Source organism: Pan troglodytes, chromosome 11, assembly GCF_028858775.2.
Source record: "Pan troglodytes isolate AG18354 chromosome 11, NHGRI_mPanTro3-v2.0_pri, whole genome shotgun sequence".
Lineage (NCBI taxonomy): Eukaryota > Metazoa > Chordata > Mammalia > Primates > Hominidae > Pan > Pan troglodytes.
In genome coordinates this window covers 25,657,431-25,681,932 of record NC_072409.2, presented here as the reverse complement: position 1 = coordinate 25,681,932, position 24,502 = coordinate 25,657,431, and the positions used below count along the sequence as shown (strand labels likewise).

General features: G+C 40.9%; 1 protein-coding gene across 1 annotated transcript in view; it reads left to right on the top strand.

Moving 5' to 3' along the window:
* SNX30 (sorting nexin family member 30) overlaps nucleotides 1-24,502 on the top strand; it is a 119,440-nt gene that overhangs the window by 49,932 nt on the left and 45,006 nt on the right. The window contains exons 3-4 of the mRNA XM_003312216.5: nucleotides 10,813-10,923; nucleotides 23,855-24,013. Coding sequence (XP_003312264.2) covers nucleotides 10,813-10,923; nucleotides 23,855-24,013 — 270 coding nt within the window. The remainder of the gene's footprint in view (nucleotides 1-10,812; nucleotides 10,924-23,854; nucleotides 24,014-24,502) is intronic.

The following is a 24,502-nucleotide window of genomic DNA, read 5'->3' as shown; positions in this document are numbered from 1 at the left end:
GTATTTTTGAAGACCTTTCCATGTTCATATGACCATGTCTAGCTTACTCTTTCAATCTCTGTCTAATTATTTATGCAATAATTATATAATATCTTTTCTCTATGGACATTTAAGCCTGCTCCAGTTTTTTGATGTTACTACTCTGTCTTTTCTTTTCTTTTTTTTTTTTTTTTTTTGAGACAGAGTCTCCCTCTGTCACCCAGGATGGAGTGTAGTGGCGTGATCTCAGCTCACTGCAACCTCCGCCCTCTGGGTTCAAGGGGATTCTCCTGCCTCAGCCTCCCGAGTAGCTGGGACTACAGATGTATGCCACCACGCCCGGCTACTTTTTGTATTTTTAGTAGAGATAAGGTTTTACTATGTTGGCCAACCTGGTCTTGAACTCCTGGTGTCAGGTGATCTGCCCGCCTGGGCCTCCCAAAGTGCTGGGATTACAAGCATGAGCCACTGTGTCCGGCTGCTACCCTGTGTTTTCTGCAGCAGGTTTGCATGTAAAGACATGTCTATGTACGTACGTGTGCACATGCATAGTCTTACCCCACTACACCACTGGGCACCTATACCAGACATTGGGCTAGATGCTTACATATGTTATTTCCTCAGAGGACCTAGATTAATATACATATTTCCAGGGATTATATCCATTTATTTATTTTTTTCTAGGGTGACCTTATTTTTTACCCTGTAGTCAGTGAAAGGTAAGCCTGTTTTTCTTGACTTAGTGCTGTAAACAGCCAAATGACAAAGTTACCGCCTTGCTGGCACAGCAGTGCTTGCCCACTGTGACATTTTCCCTCGGCTTCTTGATTCTTCTGCCCCAAAATGCAAATACTGCAGGACTGCCATTAACTGATTGAGAGGCTAACGCGCAACTGCAACTCACCAGTCTTTCCTGTGCTGCTTCTCTTTCCTTCCCTACCTTTTTCCCTCTGTGTTCTTATTTCTATCCCTTGTCTTGGGCTTGATTTCCTATAAGTCATTAAATGCCTTAGAGTAACGTTTTCCAAGTTCTAGCAGCACATTTTCACTTGGCTGTGATGCCAGCACCTCAAGATAATCTTGTTGCAGAACTGAGTTTTACTTTTTATCATTTCTTTCACTTCTGATCCCAAACCAGAGTTGTCTTCTTTTCCTGTTTCTAATAGTGACACCGGGTTTATATTTTGGTGGTGCATTCAGAGGCTTCTTTCTGAAGTTGTATTGACGGATATCGTAGGGGTGTGTGAGAATGAGAGAAAGAGAACAAACAAGAGGAACACGGGATCCCAACACCTGACCCCGTCCTGGGACTTCCACTTCTGCAGAGGTCCTCAAACGAAGTTAATGGTCAGAGGACAAGGTTGTTCAAATGCTTTGCTTTATTACCTTAAGGCTTTGATGCTCTAGTCCTAATTCAGATTCCTGATGACCAGGGCTGGACAAAGTACAGAGCTCTTTTTGCCTGAGCTAAAATAAGTGAAGGCTGACAGCCAATGTAGGCAAAGAATTATCCACCCAAATCTAAGGTAAAAGTATCTTCTCTCCCCAGTGGTGGAGAGCCAGTTTAGGCCTTCTTAGGGCAGGCAGCTTCTGGCTCTTTCTTTCTGGAGACTACAAGAAAGTAACATCATAACAGCAGCTAGTTATCGGACACTTACCATGCACTGTACTTTTTTGCAGTTGAAACCCTTTTATTTTTATGTTATATAAGTAATGTATGTTCATTGTAGAAAAAAAAGAAAGTTCAAGTAAGCTAAAACACTAAAGAATGCCTATACACTCACCAGCCAGAAATAATTGTTGCTGACTTTCTATACTACTTCATCCAGTTACAAAAACAAGTATTTTGTATACTGCCAGTTCACTTTATACATTGTGAACATGTTTCTATGCTAGGAAATGCCAGTAAGCATGCTTTTATGCTATTGTTTATAAGACTGCAATAGCGTTCCATTGTATGGATGTGCCCTCATTTATTTTGTGCTAAATGCTTTATGTATATTATCAGTTAATCTTCACACTCAGTGAAGTAGATATAAATACTGTTATCTTACAAATGAGAAAATTGAGAGACAGAGATGTTAAGAAAATTGCTCAAAGACATGCAACTCATGGGTGGTGGAGCTAGAACTTGAGTCCAGGTCTCTCTGATTCTAAAGATGATAAATATTAATAATCTTGCCCAAAAGACATGATTTTCTTTCTTTCTTTCTTTCTTTTTTTGACAGAGTCTTGCTCTGTTGCCCAGGCTGGAGTGCAGTGGTATGACCTCAGCTCACTGCAGCCTCCGCCTCACAGGTTCAAGCGATTCTCCTGCCTCAGCATCCTGAGTAGCTGGGATTACAGCACTGTGCCTGGCTAATTTTTGTATTTTTAGTAGAGATGGGGTTTCATCATTTTGGACAGGCTGGTCTCGAACTCCTGACCTCAGGTGATCTGCCCACCTTGGTTTCCCGAAGTGCTGGGATTACAGGCGTGAGCCACTGCGCCTGGCCCAAAAGACATGATTTTCAAGAGAGGGATGGCCCCAATACCCAGCACTGTGGTCCAGTAGCATGGCCTGTGTGGTTGAAACTGACAATACAGAAGTAGGCTTGAGGGTGAGGAAACAGAGGCGAGCCTTCAACTCCCTTCAGGGGTTATTATTTTCTTGTGTTTAGCCTCATTACCAGTGGTGTGTAAAAAAAAAAGAAAAAGAGTCATAACACCCCAACTAGTTCCTCTTTCTAAATGCCTCAGTGGTCAACAGAGTCTAAATGCTGCTCCGAGGCTGAATTATGTACAATGCAAAGTGGACGTTAGTTTAATGACACAGTTATTGCTGGTTGTGGTGTGAGCAGTTTCATTGGTGTAGTGATGCAGAACCCAAGTGGGTTAGAGTGAGCGAGGGGTAAGAGAGAGAAGAGTGTTAGAATTCTGGCAATGAAAACAAGCATAGAGAACAGTGGTCAGAAGTGGGCATGGGTTTGAGGGAGAGGGAGGCTTTTTTTTTTGTTTTGGACTGCTGCTGTTTTTAAGGATGAAAGAGACTTGTTTAACTGCCAGTTGTGCAGTATTGGTAGAGAAGAAGGCATTAGGTTGAAGATTGGAGAGTAGGATGGAGGCTCCTGGGAAGGCGGAGGAAGCTAGAATTGCCACCGAAGGGGCGGTGTACTTTTTCCATTGTTTGTGGAGAAGGAAGGGAAGTTTGTTTTGTGGCAGGAAGTTAAGGGGTTCTTTGCTTATATCTGGAGTTTTCTCTCTGAATAGATGATGAAGGCTTCTAAGGGTGGGGGTGTTTTGAAGTGGGGATTAGAAATTTTCAAAACTTTTATGGGCTTTTTGATAAATGATTTGGACAGTGTGGGAGTGAGCTGACGTAAGGGAGTATGAAAAGGGTGCCTGGCAATGTTGGAGGGTCTGGTTGTAGAATGTATCGTGTCTGTCCGTGTGTTTGCTTGATTTTGTTTCTCCTCTAGCAGTGTGCTCACACGCCCAGGTCTGGTAGAGCAAGTGGGTTTTTACGAGTTGGGTGAATGGGCAGTGGGGAGGGAACAACATTTAGATATTGCTCTAAGTAAGTGATTGAAGTTCTGGGCCATGGAATGAATGCTGAGTAAAGAAGGAAGGAAGTAAAGACATGAATGGATAGAATGTCAAGGAACTTTAGGTCCCAAGAGGCTGAGAAACCAAGGATGTTGGGAAGAGGAAGAGCCTGAAATATAGGGGATGCCGTTTAGAGGGAGATGTGTGGGTTTCTCCCTGGTGACGGTCTGGGAGAGTCTGTGGAATGGAAGGAGACATTGCTTGCTTAGAGGCTGGTGTTGTGTGTGTGAGCCACCTGGATCTCAAGGGCACCTAGGTTGTGGAAGGGCTTGGAAAGGAAGCCTGAGAGCCAGCTGCTTGAATCTTCAGGGCATCAGGAGAAATGGCAGAGCTGTCAGTGGATGACAGCTGTGTGGGAGAGATAGAGGATGTATGTCATTGGATGGCACGAGCCTCAGAAGGGTTTTCACAGGGCGGTGGAGGAGTGGTGGTCAGGAGCTGTGTGGAACGAGGAGCATGTCAGCAGCAGCTCCTGGCCTTGTGGGCTGGGCGAGGCTTGTGGAATGCAAGCAGCTCACAGAGGGACCGACGGCAGGGAGGCCCGATTTTCAGGGAGAGCCAGGTTTCAGAATTTGAATGGGCAGAAGAACGACAAGACTTTATTAACTATGGCATGGGTCTTCCAGAGAGCTTGGCAGAAAGATCTGAGAGGAACGAGATAAGTGGAAGTCCATGTTGGAAGAAAGGAAGGCAGAGGAGCGTGAGGATGAAAGGCTGGAGGCCTCTACTTGTCATTCTCAGGGCAGTGGGGTTTTGAGGCAGAATGGGACTAGCCGGTTTTTGTTTGATAAGGGAAGAGATCCCTTTGTTGGGAGATGGGGGTTGCCTAGAATTCTTAAGACCCAGCTGTGGCCTGGACAGATGGCACTTGTGATAAAGACCACGTCTCTCTGGAGTGACTCAATTGTAAATTTTGGATCAAATGGACGTTCTTCGGAATGGCCTTGGGCCACAGTTGTTGGGCACGTCAGCTCTTGGGGCATAAGGGGAGACCTTATGTGGTAGGGTGAGTGAGGCCCAGTAGGTGGAGTGCCCTGCTGGGTGACCGATTAGACTGTCATTCTGTGCTGGGTCTTCTAAAATGTTGAACTTCCGAAGGAAAAAAAAATTGCCAGGGATGTCTGGAGATGACCAGGGACGTATTCACGTGGAGTGATGGTGTTACACTTCTAGCATAGCAAAAATGAGCCTTCTTGACTATGATTCTTGTGCTTGGTCACCTGTTCTTAGACCTGACTCTACGTGTGTGCCCGTGACCTTGTGATCTTCGGACATTCTGCATTGTGGACACACGATGTGGAAGGACATAGAACAAAATGATGTAGTGGTTGTCTCTGATTATGGAACTGTGTGTGTATGCTTTTCGTTCTTTTAAAAAATTGTTTACTATAGGTATTCAAAAATAGAGATAAATGTATATTTTTAAATTTTCCTAAGTTAGATCCTGAATTTCACGGACGAAAAATTTACTACAAACTTATCTTTGGAGTTTTACTGGTCTGCCTGTTTTATGAATACTGTGAGTCCTATAAATGTATTTCTCTCCAGAAATTCCAAGTAGTGTCTCTGGCCCAGTTTCAGCTGGTGTGCAGTGTTTCATTGTGAGTGTGTTTTGCTAGCCTCATTCCTGGCTCTACTTTTTCCCTCTGTCCTTGTTTTTTCTTTCCTTTTCACCTACTTCTAATTTATGTCATTTGATTGTATTTTACCTATCACTATATCTTTTCTAGAACAAATTGTGGTAAAAATAAGTAAAATAAATACTGGGTCAGAGAGTGTGCAAGCATCCATTTATTTATTTATTTATTTTTTGAGACGGAGTCATCCTGTGTCACCCAGGCTGGAGTGTAGTGACGCGATCTTGGCTCACTGCAACCTCCGCCTCCCAGATTCAAGCAATTCTCCTGCCTCAGCCTCCCGAGTAGCTGGGACTACAGGCATGGACCACCGCACCCAGCTAATTTTTGTGTTTTTAATAGAGATGGGGTTTCACCATGTTGGCCAGGCTGGTCTTGAACTCTTGACCAAGTGATCTGCCTACCTTGGCCTCCCAAAGTGCTGGGATTACAGGTGTGAGCCACCGTAGTGGACCTTGAGCATCCCTTTCATGATAACTTCTTACCTTATTGCTTTCCAGAGCATCAAGCAGGTTTTTCTTGCTGTATTAAGTTCCCGATGTCCTTAAAGGAGCTTTTAAAAAATGAGCATTGTGTGTGTATGAGACTATAAAAATAGTGTATGAGAATAGTGTAAAATTTGGAAATAAGGGTGAATATAAAGAGGACAGTTCTCATTATTTGCTTTAAATTTTTCTTCTAAATTTTTTAATATCCAGATATTAATGTAAATGAAATCCTTATGTACAATTAATTTTGTATCCTCCCATTTTCCCTTAAAACAACAGGCCGGGCATGGTGCCTCATGCCTATAATCCCAGCACTTTGGGAAGCTGAGGTAGGTGGATCACTTGAGGTCAGGAATTTGAGACCAGCCTGGTCAACATGGTGAAACCCCGTCTCTACTAAAAATACAAAAATTATCTGGGTGTGGTGGCGCACGCCTGTAGTCCCAGCTACTTGGGAGGCTAAGGCAGGAGAATCACCTGAACCTGGGAGGTGTGGAGGTTGCAGTGAGCTGAGATCATGCCACTATACTCCAGCCTGGTCGACAGAGTGCGACTCCATCTCAAAAAAAAACCCCCCAAAACAACAATGTCTTATACCCTGGTTGTGGTGGCTCATGCCTGTGATCCCATCACTTTGGAAGGCTGAGACAGAGGATTGCTTAAGGTCAGGAGTTAGAGACCAGCCTGGGCAACATAGTGAGACGCCTATCTCTACAAAAAAAACAAACAAAAAAAAAACACCAAAAATCAGCCAGATATGGTGGCATGTGCCTGTAGTCCAGGTACTTGGGAGGCTGAGGTGGGAGGATTGCCTGAGCCCAGGAGTTTGAGGCTACAGTGAGCTATGATTGTTCCACTGCCTTCCAGCCTGGGGGACTGTATTTAATTTTTTTTTTTTTTTTTTTTTTTTTGCGAGACAGTCTCACTCTGTCGCTCAGGCTGGAGTGCAGTGGCGCGATCTTGGCTCAGTGTAACCTCTGCCTCCCAGGTTCAAGCAGTTCTCCTGCCTCAGCCTCCAGAGTACAGTAGCTGAGACTACAGGTATGCACCACCATGCCTGGCTAATTTTCGTATTTTTAGTAGAGACAGGGTTTCACCATGTTGGCCAGGCTGGTCTTGAACTCCTGACTTCAAGTGATCCGCCTGCCTCGGCCTCCCGAAGTGTTGGGATTACAGGCATGAGCCACCACTCCTGGCTCTTATCTAAATTAAAAAAAAAAAAAAAAGTCTTACCAACAAAATTACTGACAGCCATAGAATAAATATGCCATAATTTCATTAATAGTTTTTAATTATTGAATATTTAGGTTGCTTTGATTCTTTGCTGATTTAAATAATATTGCAATGAAGATCATTATGCAAATATCCTTGCCACAGTTTAGACATTATTTTCCAATGGTAGATTCCTAGAAGTAGAAAAGCAGTGATTAGACATAACTAGAAAAGAAAATCATAGAGACTATAGGTGAATATTTTTATAAGCTTGCAGTGGGGATGGCCTTCTTACTGAAGACCCCAAAAGTAGCATAAAGGGCAAATATGGATGAAATCAACAATAAAACAATGGAAAGATTCTGTGTCAGACAAACCATTTGGAAATTATGATAGGCAAATGGTAATAAAGAACTTACATAAATGAAAAAGACTTGACTCAATTTTTATTTTTATTTTTATTTATTTTTTGAGTTGAGGTCTTACTCTGTGGCTCACACTGGAGTGCAGTGGTGCAGTCTTGGCTAGCTGTAACCTCTGCCTCCCAGGCTCAAGCGATCCTCCCACCTCAGCGTCCTGAGTAGCAGGGACTACAGGTGCATGCCACCATGCCCGGCTAATTTTTGCATTTTTTGTAGAGACAGGGTTTTGCCATGTTGCTCAGGCTGGTCTTGAACTCCTGGACTCAAGCTATCTGCCTGCCTCGGCCTCCCAAAGTGCTAAGATTATAGGCATGAGCCACTGCGCCTGGCTGGACTTATAATTTTTAAAAAGACCCCTGATAAAAGAAGAAAAATACTTTTCTTCTTTTGGCCAATAAACATTTGAAAGGATGTTCAACCCCAATAGTAATTAAAGAAACAACTGTAAACAAAGATGATGTATTATTTTTCATTTATCAGTCCACCAAAGATAACTAGTTCCTGAGAATATGTGGTAAGAATATAAATTGCTATATTTCTGAAAGCAGTTTGTCAATTAAAAAGTATATGTACACTTTTGTCCAGCAATTCTATCTTTAGGAATTTATTTTAAGGGAATTACGAGGTGCTCAATGATGTTTACAAAAGTATTGTTTATTGATGGAAAAATTGGAAACAACTTAAATGGGGATTTGGTTTAATTATCGTGTAACCATTCAGTGGAATACTATGTATGTGTTAAAATGACTGTACATCTGAACTTACTGCTGCAGAAAGATGTCCAAGATGTGCTAAAAGAGATACAGACAATGAGTAAATGAATGAATATGCATAGAAAAATATGGAAACATATAAACCATGTTAATTGCATTTTTCTGTATTTAGAGGGATTATGGCTGATCTTTTATTTTCTATTTATTTTTCTTGAAGTTTTAAAATAAGTATATAACCCGAATAAATAGAAGGAAAAAAAAAAGCCTGTTCCCCAAAAGTGAAATTGGTTGTGGCAAAAATAAAACGTGTGTTCTATTGTGCTGTCTTTTGTAGTTACCAAAAATGATTTCAAATTAGAGTAGAAATATTACATAAACTGTAATTTATGAAATGGATCTGAGAAACATAAGAGAAATGATCAGTTAATAGTGTAACTTTTTTTTTTTTTTTTTTTTTTTGAGACAGGGTCTCTTGCTCTGTTTCCCAGGCTGGAGTGCAGTGGTGCAGTCTTGACTCACTGCAACCTCCACCTCTGGGGTTCAAGCAATTCTTGTGCCTCAGCTTCCTGAGTAGCTGGGATTACAGGCACCCACCACCACAACTGGCTAATTTTTGTATTTTTAATAGAGACAGGGTTTCACCATGTTGGCCAGGCTGATCTTGAACTACCGACCCCAAATGATCAGCCTGCCTCAGCCTCCCAAAGTGCTGGGATTACAGGTGTGAGCCACTGCGCCCAGCCAATAATCGTGTAACATTTAAGAAGGCAAAAAGTAGAGCCTTCCATCAGTTTGGTTTACAATGAAAACCAGTTGCTTTAATTTGTCACCTTTCAAAATATGTCTTTCATTAGCCCATAATCATTGGCAAGTTCTCACATAGAGCCTATCGGGGGGAGATGGGAGGTCTTGAACTTCCCTTCCAACCTGCTTTTGTTTTTTTGAGACAAGGTCTCACTCTGTCGCCTAGGCTGAAGTGCAGTGGCACAGTCAGCTCACTGCAGTCGTCTCGACCTCCTGGGCTCAGACAATCCTCCTGCCTCAGCCTCTGAGTAGTAGGGACTGCAAGTATGCACTACCACACCTGGCTAATTTAAAACTTTTTTTTGCAGAGATGGGATCTCGCTATGTTGCCCAGGCTGGTCTCAAACTCTAGGGCTCAAGCTAATCTTTCCTTCTTGGCCTCTTAAAGGGCTGGGATTACAGGCATGAGCCACCACGCCCTGCCCTAACTCTCTTCTTACTGTTGAACCTAGGGCTCAGGGAGGCTTAGTGACATGTTAGGGATCTGGTAGGGATGCAAGAACTGCATAGGCGCAGAGTCCTTCCCACTCCGCCTGTGCGGGCGGTGTGGGGATGGGAGTATCAGGCCACTTGTTCCCAATATTTCTGTCATGCTGTGCTTGAAAATTTGTCAACAATGACTTGCTCTCTGGATTTAAGTGTTGTCTTTTTTTCTCTCTCTCCGGTCCTACAATGCTAGTTCCTTTGGGAAAATCGTCTGATAAGTCACAAATACCTACATTGAGTGAATTTCCCCACATCTTCACCCTTGCAAACACAGGGGAAGGTCGTGTTTCATAGGCATATGCTGGTGTGTGGGACTTGAAGAGGGGAAACAATGCAGTTAGTTGGGGGTCAGTCCAAGAATGAGTCCTTGAACTTCACCATTTTGCTAAGACAGTGAACACAGGTTTTGGGGAGGATGAAATCATAATTTTTGATGCTAGAGCTGTTCACAGCTTTTTCTTTGATGAATGACTCTCGTTCATGTGCTTAAAGATTTTCTTGGTGCTGTGAATTAAAACAGACTTTTGGCTTGAAAGAGTAAATTTATGAGATGTAGCTTGACCCATTTTTATCTTGTACTTTAATTTCTGAGAACCATGACAGTCATATAGTGTGTATCCTCATAGGGAAAAATGGCTTATGTGAGACACTGTGTAATTTGTGCCAGTAAATGAGTAAAAATCTTGTTTTGGTAAAAATCAACTTAATTTTATTTAACATTGATTTTCATTATTAAAGTGCTGCAATCACATTTCAGAAAACTTTAAAAATTGAGAAAAAGGGATGAGATTATTAATATTTTTCTGCAATGCAATGGCATTTTTGTATTATTTCTAGATTTTTTCTTATCCGTCTAAAATATAACAGTTCCAGGGTTGTGGTTTGGCAGAATGTGGCAGATTAAGCAAAACCTTTTCTATTTTCATCTAATCTGCCCCCGAAATGAGCAGTGATCTATTATCTTTACTTTTTGTTTATTTCCTCTTTGGCAAAACTTGTCAGCATATTTAGCAGAAGGTGGAGACAATTTCATTTCACAGATTTGGATTTAGTAGCAATATCCTAAGTGGATTTTTTCTGCTAAAAGAAATTGTTAGAGTTAAGCTTGGAGGAAATGAATCAAATGTTTCTAAACAATTCTGGGGGATAGTTGAATTCTATTTCCTGACGGTAGGGAAAAAAAAAAACTGGCTTTTTTTTTTTTTTTTTTTTTGAGACGGAGTCTCGCTCTGTCACCCAGGCTGGAGTGCAGTGGGGCAATCTCGGAAAACTGGCATTTTTATTCCAGCTCGTTGAATTTTTAACTGGGCTAAGTGTCCCAGACTGGTCTATTCTGTGTTGGTAAACTCTGCCATTTGGCTGGTGTGTTTGGTGGAAGGAAAATGTGATCTTGCCTAGTTTGGTTATTCTAAGAGCTTTTTTCCTTCCCTTCAGCCAAGATATGCTATTCCCTTATGCTTATTTTTTTCCATTCTCTTCTTTGCAGAGTACTCGGGTGGAGTTTGACCTGCCAGAATATTCTGTTCGTCGAAGATACCAGGATTTTGACTGGTTGAGGAGCAAACTGGAAGAATCCCAGCCCACTCATCTCATTCCCGTAGGTAGTAAGTCACTACAGCTTGTTTCTCACTTGTCCTGTGTTGTCTTTCCTGAAGGGGTTCACTCAACTCTCATCCCTTAAGTTGTACAGACTCACCCAGCAAACATATATGAAACATGTTAACGGACACTGTATATAATACTTCACCTATTAGGTTTTAGTTTCTGATTTGCTATATAGAAAGCCAGTTTTGCGGCTGTCTGGGCTTTCTTTAGCCACAGCGGCAGAAATCTAGCACAGAATCCATTGCCACAGTTTTTCATTTAAAAAACAAGAAACCACCTAACACTGTTTATTGAAGCAATGTGACATTTATCTACTCCAGTGCTTCCATCTGCACAGTTTTTAAAAAACAGAACCAGAGCAAAAGAAATTTAAATCTTTTTTTTTTTTTTTTGAGACAGAGTCGCACTCTCTTGCCCAGGCAGGTGCGCAATGGCATGATCGCAGCTCACTGCAACCTCCGACTCCCAGGTTCAAGTGGATCACCTGCCCCTCCCAGGTTCAAGTGGATCACCTGCCCCAGCCTTCTGGGTAGCTGGGATTACAGGCATATGCCACCACGCCCAGCTAGTTTTTGTATTTTTAGTAGAGACGGGGTTTTGCCATATTGGCCAGGCTGGTCTCAAACTCCTGATCTCAGGTGATCCACCGACCTCAGCCTCCCAAAGTGCCGGGATTACGGGTGTGAGCCACCGTGCCTGGCCTCAACATTTATATTGAGTACTTTTCTGACTACTTTTGTTAAAAGTAGAAATAATAACGGTTTGGACACCAGATGTTTCTTTGGGCCTTGGGGGCTTTAGAGCAGTTTGAGTCATAAAACTCCTCAGAGGGGCTGATTTATCTTTCAGCAAAAACCTTTGTTGAATGATGACTTCCTAGGACTACCAACTTTCTGTCACTACCGCATCTCCCAGCCTTTTTCTCCCCATGGTTAGAAGAGGCTGTGTATGTTGTGAATGCATTGGCAGTTTTCTCAGTTTTCAGGGTGAAAAGAGCCACGTTGCCAGTACTGTGATAGGAACGATGGCTCTCACCTGGGACTCAGTTCTTTCTCAGGGTATCTCCTTTTTCCCCCACATACTTTTCTGTTCTCCGAGCCTGAAGTTTTGCTTTTTCTGTCTTCTATCCACTTAAAAACATGCCTGAAGAGGAAACAGTAGTTTTTAAACAGTTGGGAATATTCCTTAAAATAGAATCTTAAGGTGGCAAAATAGGCAGTTAGTGAATAATTTTTAAAAAATAAACTGCATTTTAGAACATTATCAGAATTACAGAATTATTGTGAAGGTAGTAGAGAGAATTCTCAAGCCTCACATCCGGTATTAACATTTTATATTAGTGTGGCACTTTTGTCACAATGAACCAGTCGTTATGAAATAAACACCATTATTAACTAAAAGTCTTTTATTCCAAGTTCCTTTTTATTTTTCTTTCTTTCTTTCTTTCTTTTTTTTTTTTTTTTGAGATGAAGTTTACCTCTGTCACCCAGGCTGGAGTGCAGTGGCATGATCTTGGCTCACTGCAACCTCCGCCCCCGGAGTTCAAGCAATTCTTCTGCCTCAGCCTCCTGAGTAGCTGGGATTACAGGTGCACACCACCACACCCAGCTAATTTTTGTATTTTCAGTAGAGATGAGATTTCAGCATGTTGGCCAGGCTGGTCTCAAACTCTTGATCTCAGGTAATCCTCCCACCTCGGCCTCCCAAAGTGCTGGGATTACAGGTGTGAGCCACCATGCCCGGCCCAAGTTCCTTTTTTCTGTTCCAGGATCCTACCCAGGATCCCACATTTTATTTAGCAGTCATGTCTCCTTAGGCTCTTCTTGGTTGTAACAGTTTGTCAGGCTTTCCCTTTTTTGGATGACCATGACTGTTTTGAGGAGTACTAGTCAGGAATTTGTAGACTTGTCCCTCGGTTGACATTTGTCTGACGGCTTTCCCAATCGGGGTAATGTGTTTGGGGAGGAAGCCACAGAGGCAAGCTGCCACCCACATCACCTATCCAGGGCACGTGCTGTCAACAGTGTGCCTCACCATTGATGTGAACCTCCATCGCCTGACTTGAGGTAGTGCTGGTCAGCTTTCTTCACTGTACAATTACTCTTTCTCCCAGCCTTTTTGTGCTGTACTCTTTGGAAGAAAGTCACTGTTTATTTATAGCCCACACCATGCATCAGGGAGCTGCCCTCCTGGCAGCTGGTGCCTGTGAGGTTGATACTGGAAGCGCAAAGGTAAGACAGTGACACCTGCTGGTGAAACATAGTGTCTACTCTTCCATAGACACTAGAAGAGAATGGAAGAATTTCCAGAATGCCCAAGGTGGATCCAGAATATCTTTAAGTGTGGTTTCTGATGGTCTGGATAGAAGCAGTTGGTAGGAAGCTACTTTAGAAACAAGCAGAAACTTAATTTTTTTTCATAAATTCTTGGTACTTGCATATCTGGAGTGGAGAGAGATTTAATATGGGAGAGCCTCTCTGATTTAAGTATGAAAGTCAAACCAGCAACCAACCCCCCTCATCCGCTACAAAAAATTTTATAGTAGCTTTGCTAGGAGGTGTCTGTCTGTTATTTAAGCGTCATCTTTGGGAGGAAGAGAGGGTGGGATGAGAAGGTTATAAGGAAGACAAAGGACCCCTGCCTTGGGGAACTTATTATCAGTTGGAGACCCAGTAAACATGCAGAAATGTTCATTTCCCTTTTTAAAAAAGGATTTATTGAGATTTAATTTATATAACATATAATTCACCCATTTCAAATGTACAATTCAAAGGCTTTTAGTATATTCATAAAATTGGACAACCATCAGCATTATCCATTTTCAAATCTTTTTATCACCCCAAAAAGAAACCTCACATCCCTTAGCTGTCACTTACAAACACTGTATATCCCCCAGCCCCTGGCAACCACTCATGTACTTTCTACAGATTTGCCTATTCTGGACATTTCATGTAAGTGAAATGATACACAACATGATTTTTTTTGTTACTGGGTTTTTTCACTTAGCATATTTTCAAGGTTCATCCATGTTGTAGCATATATTAATATTTAATTCCTTTTTATTGCCATATAATATTCCAGTTTATGGATAATACCACATTTTGTCTATTCACCCTTGATGGACGTTTTGGTTGTTTCACCTTTTGGCTATTATGAGTAATGCTGCTGTGAGCGTTCATGTACAAGTTTTTCTGTGGACATGTTCCCATTTTTGGGGGGGTGTATTCTTAGGAGTGTAATTGTTGAATCATACATAACTCTATAATTGGCCTTTTGAGGAACTGCCAGACTGTTTTCAAAAGTGATGACAGCAACTTACATTTCCACACGCGATGTATAGGAGTTTCTCCACATCTCCATCAATGCTGTTACTGTCTGTCTTTTGGATTGTAGCCATTCTACTGGATGTGCAGTGCTATCTCATTGTGATTTTAATTTGTATTTCCCTAATGATGTTGAGCATCTTTTCATGTGCTTTTGGGCATTTGCATATCTTCCTTGGAGAAATATCAATTAAGATCCATTGCCCATTTAAAAATTGGGGTGCCTTTTCATCCTTAAATTTTCATAGTTCTTTTTTCAAATTTTATATATATGTGTGTATATATATATGCGTGTGTATATATATGTGTATATGTGTGTGTGCGTGTATATGTGTGTATATATATATGTGTGTGTGTATAATTTTTTTTTTGAGGCGGAGTCTCGCCCTGTCACCCAGGCTGGAGTGCAGTGGTGCGATCTCGGCTCACTGCAAGCTCCGTCTCCCGGGTTCACGTCATTCTGCCTCAGCCTCCCTAGTAGCTGGGACTACAGGCGCCCGCCACCACGCCTGGCTAATTTTTTGTGTTTTTAGTAGAAACAGCGTTTCACCATGTTAGCCAGGATGGTCTCCATCTCCTGACCTCGTGTTCCGCCTGACTTGGCTTCCCAAAGTGCTGGGATTACAGGCTTGAGCCACTGCGCCCAGCCCCATTATATGTATAAAATTTTAAGAGGCAGGATGTTGTTTTGTCACCCAGGCTGGAGTGCAGTGGTATGATCACAGCTCACTGCAGCCTCGACCTCCCAGGATCAAGCGATTCTCCCACCTCAACCTCCGCAGGTATGTGTCACCATGCCTGGCTGATTTTTAATTTTTTTTTGTAGAGACAAGGTGTCACTGTGTTGCCCAGGCTGGTCTTGAACTCTTGGGCTCAAGTGATCTTCCCACCTCAGCCTCTCGAATAGCTGGGACTACAGGCACCCTATGCCATCATGCCTGGCTAATTCTTTTTTTGGTAGAGACAGAGTCTTGTTATGTTGCCCAGGCTGGTCTCAAACTCCTGGCCTCAAGGGATCCTCCTGCCTTTGCCTTCTAAAGTGCTGGGATTACAGGCATGAGCCACCGCGCCTGGCCAAGAGTAACCATATGTTCTTAAAATGCCTTCTTGGAACCAGAAGTATGCTGGGTGTATATGTTTGTCATCTCATAACAGCAGTTCACTGTGTTTTTCTTCATTATGTAATAGTTGGAGCTGCCAGAAAGTCTTCATTATGACTTTTTCCCTCTGTTTTTTTAAAGCTTTTTTGAGATATAATGGATATACAGAATAGCCTTGCACATATTTAATGCATACGATTCGATAGGCTTGTATGTACCCCTGATACCATCACCACAATCAAGGTAATAAACAGATCCATCACCTTCACAAGTTTTCTTTTGTCCCTTTGCTGTTTTTTTTTTTTTTGTAAGAACCTGTAACATAAGATGTACATAATGTGTAACATGAACATGTAACATAAGATCTCTCGTCTTATGACATTTTACAGCATGCAACACCATACAGTCATTCCCCCTTATTTGTGGTTTTGCTTTCCATGGTTTCAGTTACCTGTAGACCAAAAATATGACATGGAAAATTCCAAAAATAAACAGTTCATAAGTTTTACATTGTTTGCTGTTCTGAATAGTGTGATGAAATCTCATGCAGTCCCGCCTAGGACATAAATTATCTTTGTCCGGTGTATCCACGCTGTAGACATTGCCCACCTGTGAGTCCTTTAGTAGCCCTCTTGGTTATCAGGCTGGAGATCACAAGAAGAAGAATGAATACAGTACCATAAGATGTTTTGAGAGAGAAAGAGAAAGGCCATATCCCCATAACACTTATTACAGAATATTGTTATAATTGTTCTGTTTTATTATTGTGAATCTCTTACTCTGCCTGATTTGCAAACTAAATTTTACTATAGGTATGTATAGGAAAAAACATATACATATATAGGTATGTATATACAGGTGGGAAGTTCACTTGAGCCCAAGAGTTCAAGACCAGCCTGGGCAACACAGTGACACCTTGTTTCTAAATTTTATTATGGGTATGTATATATAGGAAAAACATAGTATATACAGGGTTCAGTACCATCCATGGCTTCAGCATCTGCTGGGGGTCTTGGAATGTATCCCCCTAGGATAAGGGAGGATGACTGTATTGTTAACTATAGGTACCACTTTGTACAGCAGATATCTGGAACTTATTTATATTTTATAACACTAGCTTTATATCCATTGAACAACTCCCCATTTCCCACTCTCCGTACCCCCTGGCAACCACCATTCTATTTTCTGCTTCGGTATTTGTTCAGTGGGTTTGACACTTCTGCATTTCCTGGAGCACTAGTTACACAGCAGAGCAATTTCATGATTAGACGGGTGCCCGTATTAGATTTGGAAGATGAAGCAGATACATTGAATAAACACTTGAGTGTTTAATTTTCACTTGGAAATTTAATGTTTACCTCAGTTTTAAGGAAGAAAGCTTTCTGGAAGGATACATTTGTATTATGTCCAAGTTTTCTTTTGAGTAGTAGTAAACTCAGAGGAATTAATGAGAATAAATTTGTAATGCAATAATTTTTTTTTAAATATGAAATAATAAAAACTCCATTTTCTAGTTGGGTTCTTCTTTTTTATACTATTAAAAATATACCTGCATTTAGCTTACTCAATGGATAAGTTAATAAATATTGAAACATTGGTTCAACTTCCTAATGCTTTGCATTAAACTGGGCTTGGTGATTATTGTTTTTAATCTCTGCACTTGGTGACAAGCTTTTAATCTCTATGCTCCTTTACTTATTTGGTAGTAATTTTTGCTTAGAAGCAGTATTTTCTATTAGTTCAACAAGGGTAGGAGAAACAGCCTCTCCCATGTAAATATTTAATGTGCACTAAATATTTGTTGAATTGCTTAGAAGAAGCAAGTCAGTTGCTGACGAGGAAGTTGGACATTTCAGGATTCAGCAATTGAAAGATTTGTCTAGATTTCCTACCCAGAAATAGCAGCTTTCCATTGACAGTCTACAACAAATATGCTATTGTTTCAGATTATAAAACAGCTTTATAAACTAATATGGAATATAAATGACAGTGCTTTACTAAAGTACTAAGTACTATCTAATATCAGTATTTCAAGATTAAACCCTGAAATATTTAATGGATTATTGTAACACTTTGCAAATAGGATTTTTTTGCAGGATCCAACATATATATTTGTATATTCAGTTTCTAAAAATGTTTTCATTGTAGAAAATATTAACCATATTGAAGAGATTCAGTACGATGAGTCCCGTTGAAACTCCATCACTCAGTTTCAACATTTATCAGCTCATGGCCAATCTTGTTTCATCACTGTCCACTCCCTCACCCCTACACCCAGGTGTTTTTTTTTTTTTTAAGTACCTTAAACAACAGAAATTTATTCTCTTACAGCTCTGGAGGTCAAAAGTCCAAAATCAGTTTTAGTGAGCTAATATCAACCTATAGGCTAGGGCTGCATTCCACCAGAAGGCTCTAGGGGAGAATTTGTTTGCCTACCTTTTCTAGCTCTTGGGGCCGTCTGCATTCCTTGGCTCATGGCCTCTTTATTTTCAAAGCCAGCAGCATATCTGTCATCATCTCTGCTTCCACCATCACATCTCCTTTTCTTAAAAAAGGAAGTAAAATCCATATTACATATCACCATTTTAACCATTTTGAAGTGTCCAATTCAGTGACTTTTAGTACATTCACAGTGTTGTACGACCATCACCACCATTGAGTGTTGTATGACCATCACCACTATTTAATCCAGAACATTTTCATTACCCCCAAAAGAAACTTTGTACCCATTAAGGAACCACTCTCAATTCCCTCCTTTTCCCAGCCCGGCTATAATGAAGAATGCTGCTATCAACACTGGTGGTTGTATAAGATTTTGTTTGAGCACTTATTTTCAGTTACCTTGGCTATACAACAAGAAGTGGAATTGCTGGAGCATATAGTAATTCTGTGTTTAATTTTTTGAGGAATTGTTCAAACTGTTTTCCACAGTGGCTTATAATTTTATATCCGCACTAGAAATGTATGAGGGCCCAATTTCTCCACATATTTGCCAACATTTGCTATTTTACTTTAAAAATTCTAGTGGGCGTGAAGAAGTAGATCCCAAATGACTTGTTTTTTTGAGACAGGATCTCACTCTGTCACCCAGGCTGGAGTGCAGTGGCATGACCGTAGCTTACTGCAGCCTCCAACTCCTGGATTCAAGCAATCCTCCCACCTCAGCCTTCACAGTAGCTGGGACTTCAGGCGTGCACCACCATGCCCAGCTAATTTTTTATTTTTTGTAGAGATGGGGTCTTGCTATGTTGCCCAAGCTGGTCTGGAGCTCCTAGCCTCAAGCAATCCTCCCAGCTTGACCTCCCAAAATGCTAGGATTATAGACATGAGCCACTGTGCCTGCTTCCCCCAATCGATTTTTTAAGACATTTTGGCCTAAACGTTATAAAGACATTCTACCTGTAAGTCCACTCCCCTTTTTGCTTTTTGTTCTCAGTGCTTACAAATTAATAAAAATACTTGGCATTTGTTAGACATCTGCTGTGTGCCTGGAACTGTGTTGAGCTCTTTTCATTTACATGATGTGATTTACAGACTATAGATGGACTTGATTTCACCTGCAACCCAGATTCCTATGTGTAAACAACCCAGACAGTAATAGAGGTGAGGCTGAGAGTAGGTGTGTCCCGTAAGGAATCTTGAAATAGGAAGAAATTTATGAAGCTACATACATTTGGAAATGATAACGCTTATGACAGGAGGAAATTCTGCTTGCAGAAGGACTCTCTCTAGGGTTCCTTTAAATATCAAGTTTCCCTGATTGATGAAACATAAGTTCAATTTGCTAAATCTGAAGAATGGACCCCTATTGTAGAATGTCATCTTTATGTTAAATGAGGCACTCCTAACCACTTACTTGCACCTCAGGCCATCCTCTCAAGTCTTATTCAGCAGAAGCAAATGAGAGTATCATAACAGGACTCATGAAGTAGGAACAGGAAAATATCCACTGGATTTGGTAATTAGAAAGTCATTGGCACTCAATTTTAAAAGGGCCATTACTGCACTGGGTGGGGATAGGGCAGAGAAACCCAGCACTGAAGGCAGTATCACAGCTGGTTTTGTTTTGAGGGTTGGCGGAAGGCTGGGGGTTGAGAAATCAATGGGATACAGTGAAGTCAAGATAAGTGACTCCTTTCAAAAAGACTGAATGAGCCAGGAAGGACAAGGGAGAAGATATAAGGTCAAGGGGTGGTTGGATTCATATTTTTTAGGAAGAAAAACCAACCATATTTTTATAGATTCTGGGAATAGAGCTGGATGAACAGGAGATGTTGAAGATACAGGGAAGAGATTAATGACAGGTGCACCCTAATGAACAAATGGGTCAAGGACACAGATGGAATGCTTAGCTTTAGGGGAGGAGGGGTTGTTTTCTACAGGGACTAAGGAATGGAGGTGAGGGTGATGCCCAGTCGATGGGCTTCTGCGGAGGAAGGAAAATAGGAAATTTCCATCTGATGCTCTTACACCTGGTTCTCACTTCACAAAGATAGTAATCTGCTTAGCACGAAAAGCTGGGGTATGAGAGTGGCTGCCTAAAGGAACGGGGGAGAGAAGAACTGACCAGAATAAAGGAATTATCCTAAAGGACAGCCATATCCCATTAAGATAACTTCTCGGTGCTTTGGACTGGGCCAGCATCGGGCTGAGTGGCCCGTCTGTCTGATCCAGCACTGCATTTCGAATATTCTACTCAAGTGTAAGCTCTGCTGGGTGTCACACGTGGACATGTTATCCTTGTGTGGCTCTGTAATTTTATTCCTGACTCTATTCCCCTCACTTCTTTCATTTACAAACCTTTCCACTGTGCCCTTTTTGGAACTCCTGCTCTGTTATAAAGAATCCCCCAATATTCTTAGCATCTTCTCTGAATATTCCCATCATGTCCAGGTTTAAATGAACACTAGATGTCTCTGAAGATTAGTAGTCCCCTGAAGCTGCTGCCAGTCTTACAACAAAGACACCCAAACTTGTGTGTGTTTACCCTGTGGTAGGAATCATTCAAAGCACTTTCAGCATATTAGCTAATTTAATCCTCATGACAACCCTGTGAAGTTGATGCTATTAGTTTTTACCTAGCACCAACTTCTTGAGGTACCAAGAAATGTATAGAACTTGACGGTAGGCAAACAGCTAGTAGGTGGCAAAGTCAAAAGATAAACCCAGGAAGCATGGCATCAGAATCTTTACTCTTGATAACTAAAACATACTTTCTGAAGCTCTTTCAAGTTGAGGGCACTGAATTCCCTCATACTCCAAATACTTCTTTTCCAGGGGGTGGGGTGTTGGTGTTACCAATTCCTAAATCTTTTCAAGGTTTTGTGTTCTAAATCTAGGTTTACTAGGCCTACTCCAAGTGGCCTAGTATTCCACTTTTTTGGGTTGGCTAAGTCCACTAATCCTTGTTGCTATGTCTTATTTCTGGTTTGTTTTTGTCCTTCAGGGTTTATAATTTTAAAAAATCCTCTTTATTGCCATATTATGGGGGTTTGAGGAGGTTGTGGAGTTAAATGCTTGTGTTTAATGTCCTGCTTTGAACTTGAACTGCTAGGTTGGTTTAACATTAGAAAATATATTAATTTACCACTTACCGTATTAAAGGAAAAAGCATGTGATTGTCCTGATAGACCTACTTGGCCAACGTTGTCTTGGTTTATTCCCTAAAGAGGCTTGCATTTTCTAAAGAGGGTGCATCTGCACGAGTGTTCACAGCAGCATTGTTAGTAGGGCTATAAAGCTGAAAACCATTCACATGATCATGCACACGTTCACAGGCAGGAGAGTAGGTGGACAATTTGTCACACAGTCAGTTATATAGTGCGTGACTATGGAACAGTAAAATTATTTTCCTGTAGCCAAACATACATCAATATGGATAAGTCGCAGAAAGACAATGTTGAATGACAAAAGCGAACTATACAGGTGTGTACTGCATAGTGACATTTCTGTCAATGGTGGATGGCATATAGATGGTGGTCCCATAAGATTATAATACTGTATTTTTACTGTACCTTTTCTACATTTAAATATGTTTAGGTACCCAAGTACTTGCCATTGTGTTACAATTGTCTACAGTAGTCAGCACAGTAACATGCTAGGAGCAATAGCCTATACCGTATCACCTCGGTGTGTAGTAGCCGCACCATCTAGGTTTGTGTAGGTGCACTCTGTGATGTTCACACAATGATGAAATCACCTGACAATGCATTTCTCAGAGTGTATCTCTGTCATTAAGTGACACATTAACTGTAATTTTATTTTTTATAAAGTTAAACAAGTTCAACGAACAGTACATGGTTTTAAAACTGAAACTTAGAGGGGAGCAATGACCAAAAAGTTGAGGATTGTTAATTCCCTCATGGGGGCAGGAATAAGCGGAGATCTGATCAAGGATCCGTTGACAGGGAACTTTGTCAATGGCAGTGTTCTCTCTGTCAAGTTGAGTGGTAGATTAATAAGTGCTGGTACTATTATTATGCTTTATGACTTTGAGGTATATAATATGCTCTTTTATTGTGCTAAAAAACAGCACCGTTTTATAATCTACAATTCAGTGGCATCAAATACATTCACAATGTTGTGCATCTGTCACCACCTTCTGAAAAGTTTCAGAATCACCCTGGAAGGAAACCCTGTACCCATGAAGCAGTCACATCTCATTTCCCCCGCTCTCTCCAGCCCCTGGCAACCACCATCTACTGTCTGTCTCTATGGGTTTGCCTATTCTGGACATTTCACATGAATGGAATCATATATATGGACTTTTGTATCTGGCTGTTTTCATTTACCATAATGTTTCCAGGGTTTTTCCATGATGTAGCATGTCTTAGTACTTAGTTTTTATGATGATTAGTCCATTGCATGGATATGCCACATTTTGTTTGCCCATTCACATGTTGATGGACATTTGGATTGCTTCTGCCTTTTGGTCATTGTAAACAAGGCTGTTATGACTATTTGTGTACAAAATTTTGTTTGGGCACCTGCTTTCAATTCTTTTTTTTTTTTTAAGTTTTAAAAAATGTTTGTTTGTTTGAGATGAAGTCTCACTCTGTAACCCAGGCTGGAGTGCAGTGGTGCAGTCTCCACTCACTGCAACCTCCCCATCTTGCCAGCCTAAGCTATCCTCCCACCTCAGCCTCCTGAATAGTTGGGACTATAGGTGCAAGCCACCATGCCCAGCTAATTGTTTTTATATTTAATATTTTTGGTAGAGACGTGGTTTCACCATGTTGCCCAGGCTGGTCTCGAACTCCTGAGTTGAGGCAATCCACCTGTCTTGGCCTCCCAAAGTGCTGGGATTACAGGCATGAGCCACCACGCCCAGCCTTGCTTTCAGTTCTTTTGGGCATAAATCTGTGAGTGGAATTGCTGAGTTTTATGGTAATTCTAAATTTAACTTATTGAGGAACCACCAAACTGTTTTCCACAGTGGCTGCACATTTTACATTCCCACCAGCAATGTATAAAGGTTCTGATTTCTCCACATCCTCACCAACACTTGTTTTTTTTTGTTTGTTTGTTTTTTTAAGATTATGGCCATCTTAGCAGGTATGAAATGGCATATCATGATGGTTTTGACTTGCATTTCCCTGATGACTACTGATGTTAAGCATCTTTTCATGTACTTCTTAGCCATTTGGATATCTTCTTTAGAGAAATATCTATTAGATTTAGTTGCCTATTTTTTAAATGTACAATTTAAAAAATATTTCATAGCTCAAATATTTTAAAACATGTGCATAGCAGATATTTGTTTTCCCTGTGGTAGTAATAATGAAGAAGGCTTTTTAATCAAGCAGTTGATCAAACTACTATGGAAACAGATTAAAAGCTCAAAGATCCCTTGGTAGGCAGGTAGTTTTAAATTGCCCACAGTATTGACTCTAAGTCAGTATAATAGAGAAATGTATTTGAATAAGGGGAATAAAGGAAATTATGTTTTAAATAACTTTTGAGTATAAACCTAAAGCAAAAAATTGGCTTATAAAAGGTATTTTTTTTTAGATACATGAATTTACCTAATTTATTCATTCACCAAGTATGAATGGGGAATGAAGTCCTGGGAGCAGAATCTTAAAATATTTAAATAAATTTTTATGTGGTTGATGCCTGCCTGCCTGCCTGCCTGCCTTCTTTCTTTTCTTTTTCTTTTTCTTCTTTTCTTTTATCTTTTCTTCTTGCCATAACTTTTCCATCATATCACGTGTACATCAAGCAATGTAAAAATTACTGTTGAATTTACTGGATAAATATCTACTTTTCTGTATTTCAAAGACTATAATTTAGTGTTTTATTCCTTGCATTATAAAATTGACAGGGTATTTACTCCATGTGTATTTTTCAGAAGTCTTTATATTAATGACTACATGAAGATCTGCCTGATTAAGAAATACTTTTCTTGGATAGAGGGGTAATAGAACTGTGTGCTAGCCTGGTTGTTTTTCCTTGCACCATCTCATCAATTACTCTGGTTTTCTTCTTCATGTCTTCATAGCCTCTTCCCGAGAAGTTTGTGGTAAAAGGTGTTGTGGATCGTTTTTCAGAAGAGTTTGTGGAGACCAGAAGAAAAGCTTTGGATAAATTTCTAAAAAGAATTACGGACCATCCTGTGCTGTCTTTCAATGAACACTTTAATATTTTCCTTACTGCTAAGGTAAGGGCAGAAGTTTACATACTCTTTGTCCATATTACCATTCTTGGGGCTCTTTCCTAAAAGCTGTTTTGAGCAAGACTCGGTCTCTACAAAAACTTTTAACAAATAGCCGAGTGTGATGTTGTGCACCTGTAGTCCCAGCTACCTGGGAGGCTAAGGCAGGAGGTAGCTTGAGCCCAGGAGTTTGAGGCTTCAGTGAGCTATGATCGTGCCACTGCACTGCAGCCTGGGTGACAGAGTGAGACCCTATCTCTTTAAAAAAAAAAAAAAAAAAGCAGTTTTGATCTTTCAGAAGCCACCTTCATGAGCAAATGGTTCACTGTAACAGGGTTGTCATAAAATTGGTCTTTTTTTGGGTGCCTGTGTCCACTAGCATGCTTTTTTGCATTAGCAAATCCATATAGATGGATTCTATGTTAGAATTTAGGAGATCTGTCCCCACCCCATCCAGGCCCCCACCCACTTGCAGCAGCAGAGGAAGTTAGAATA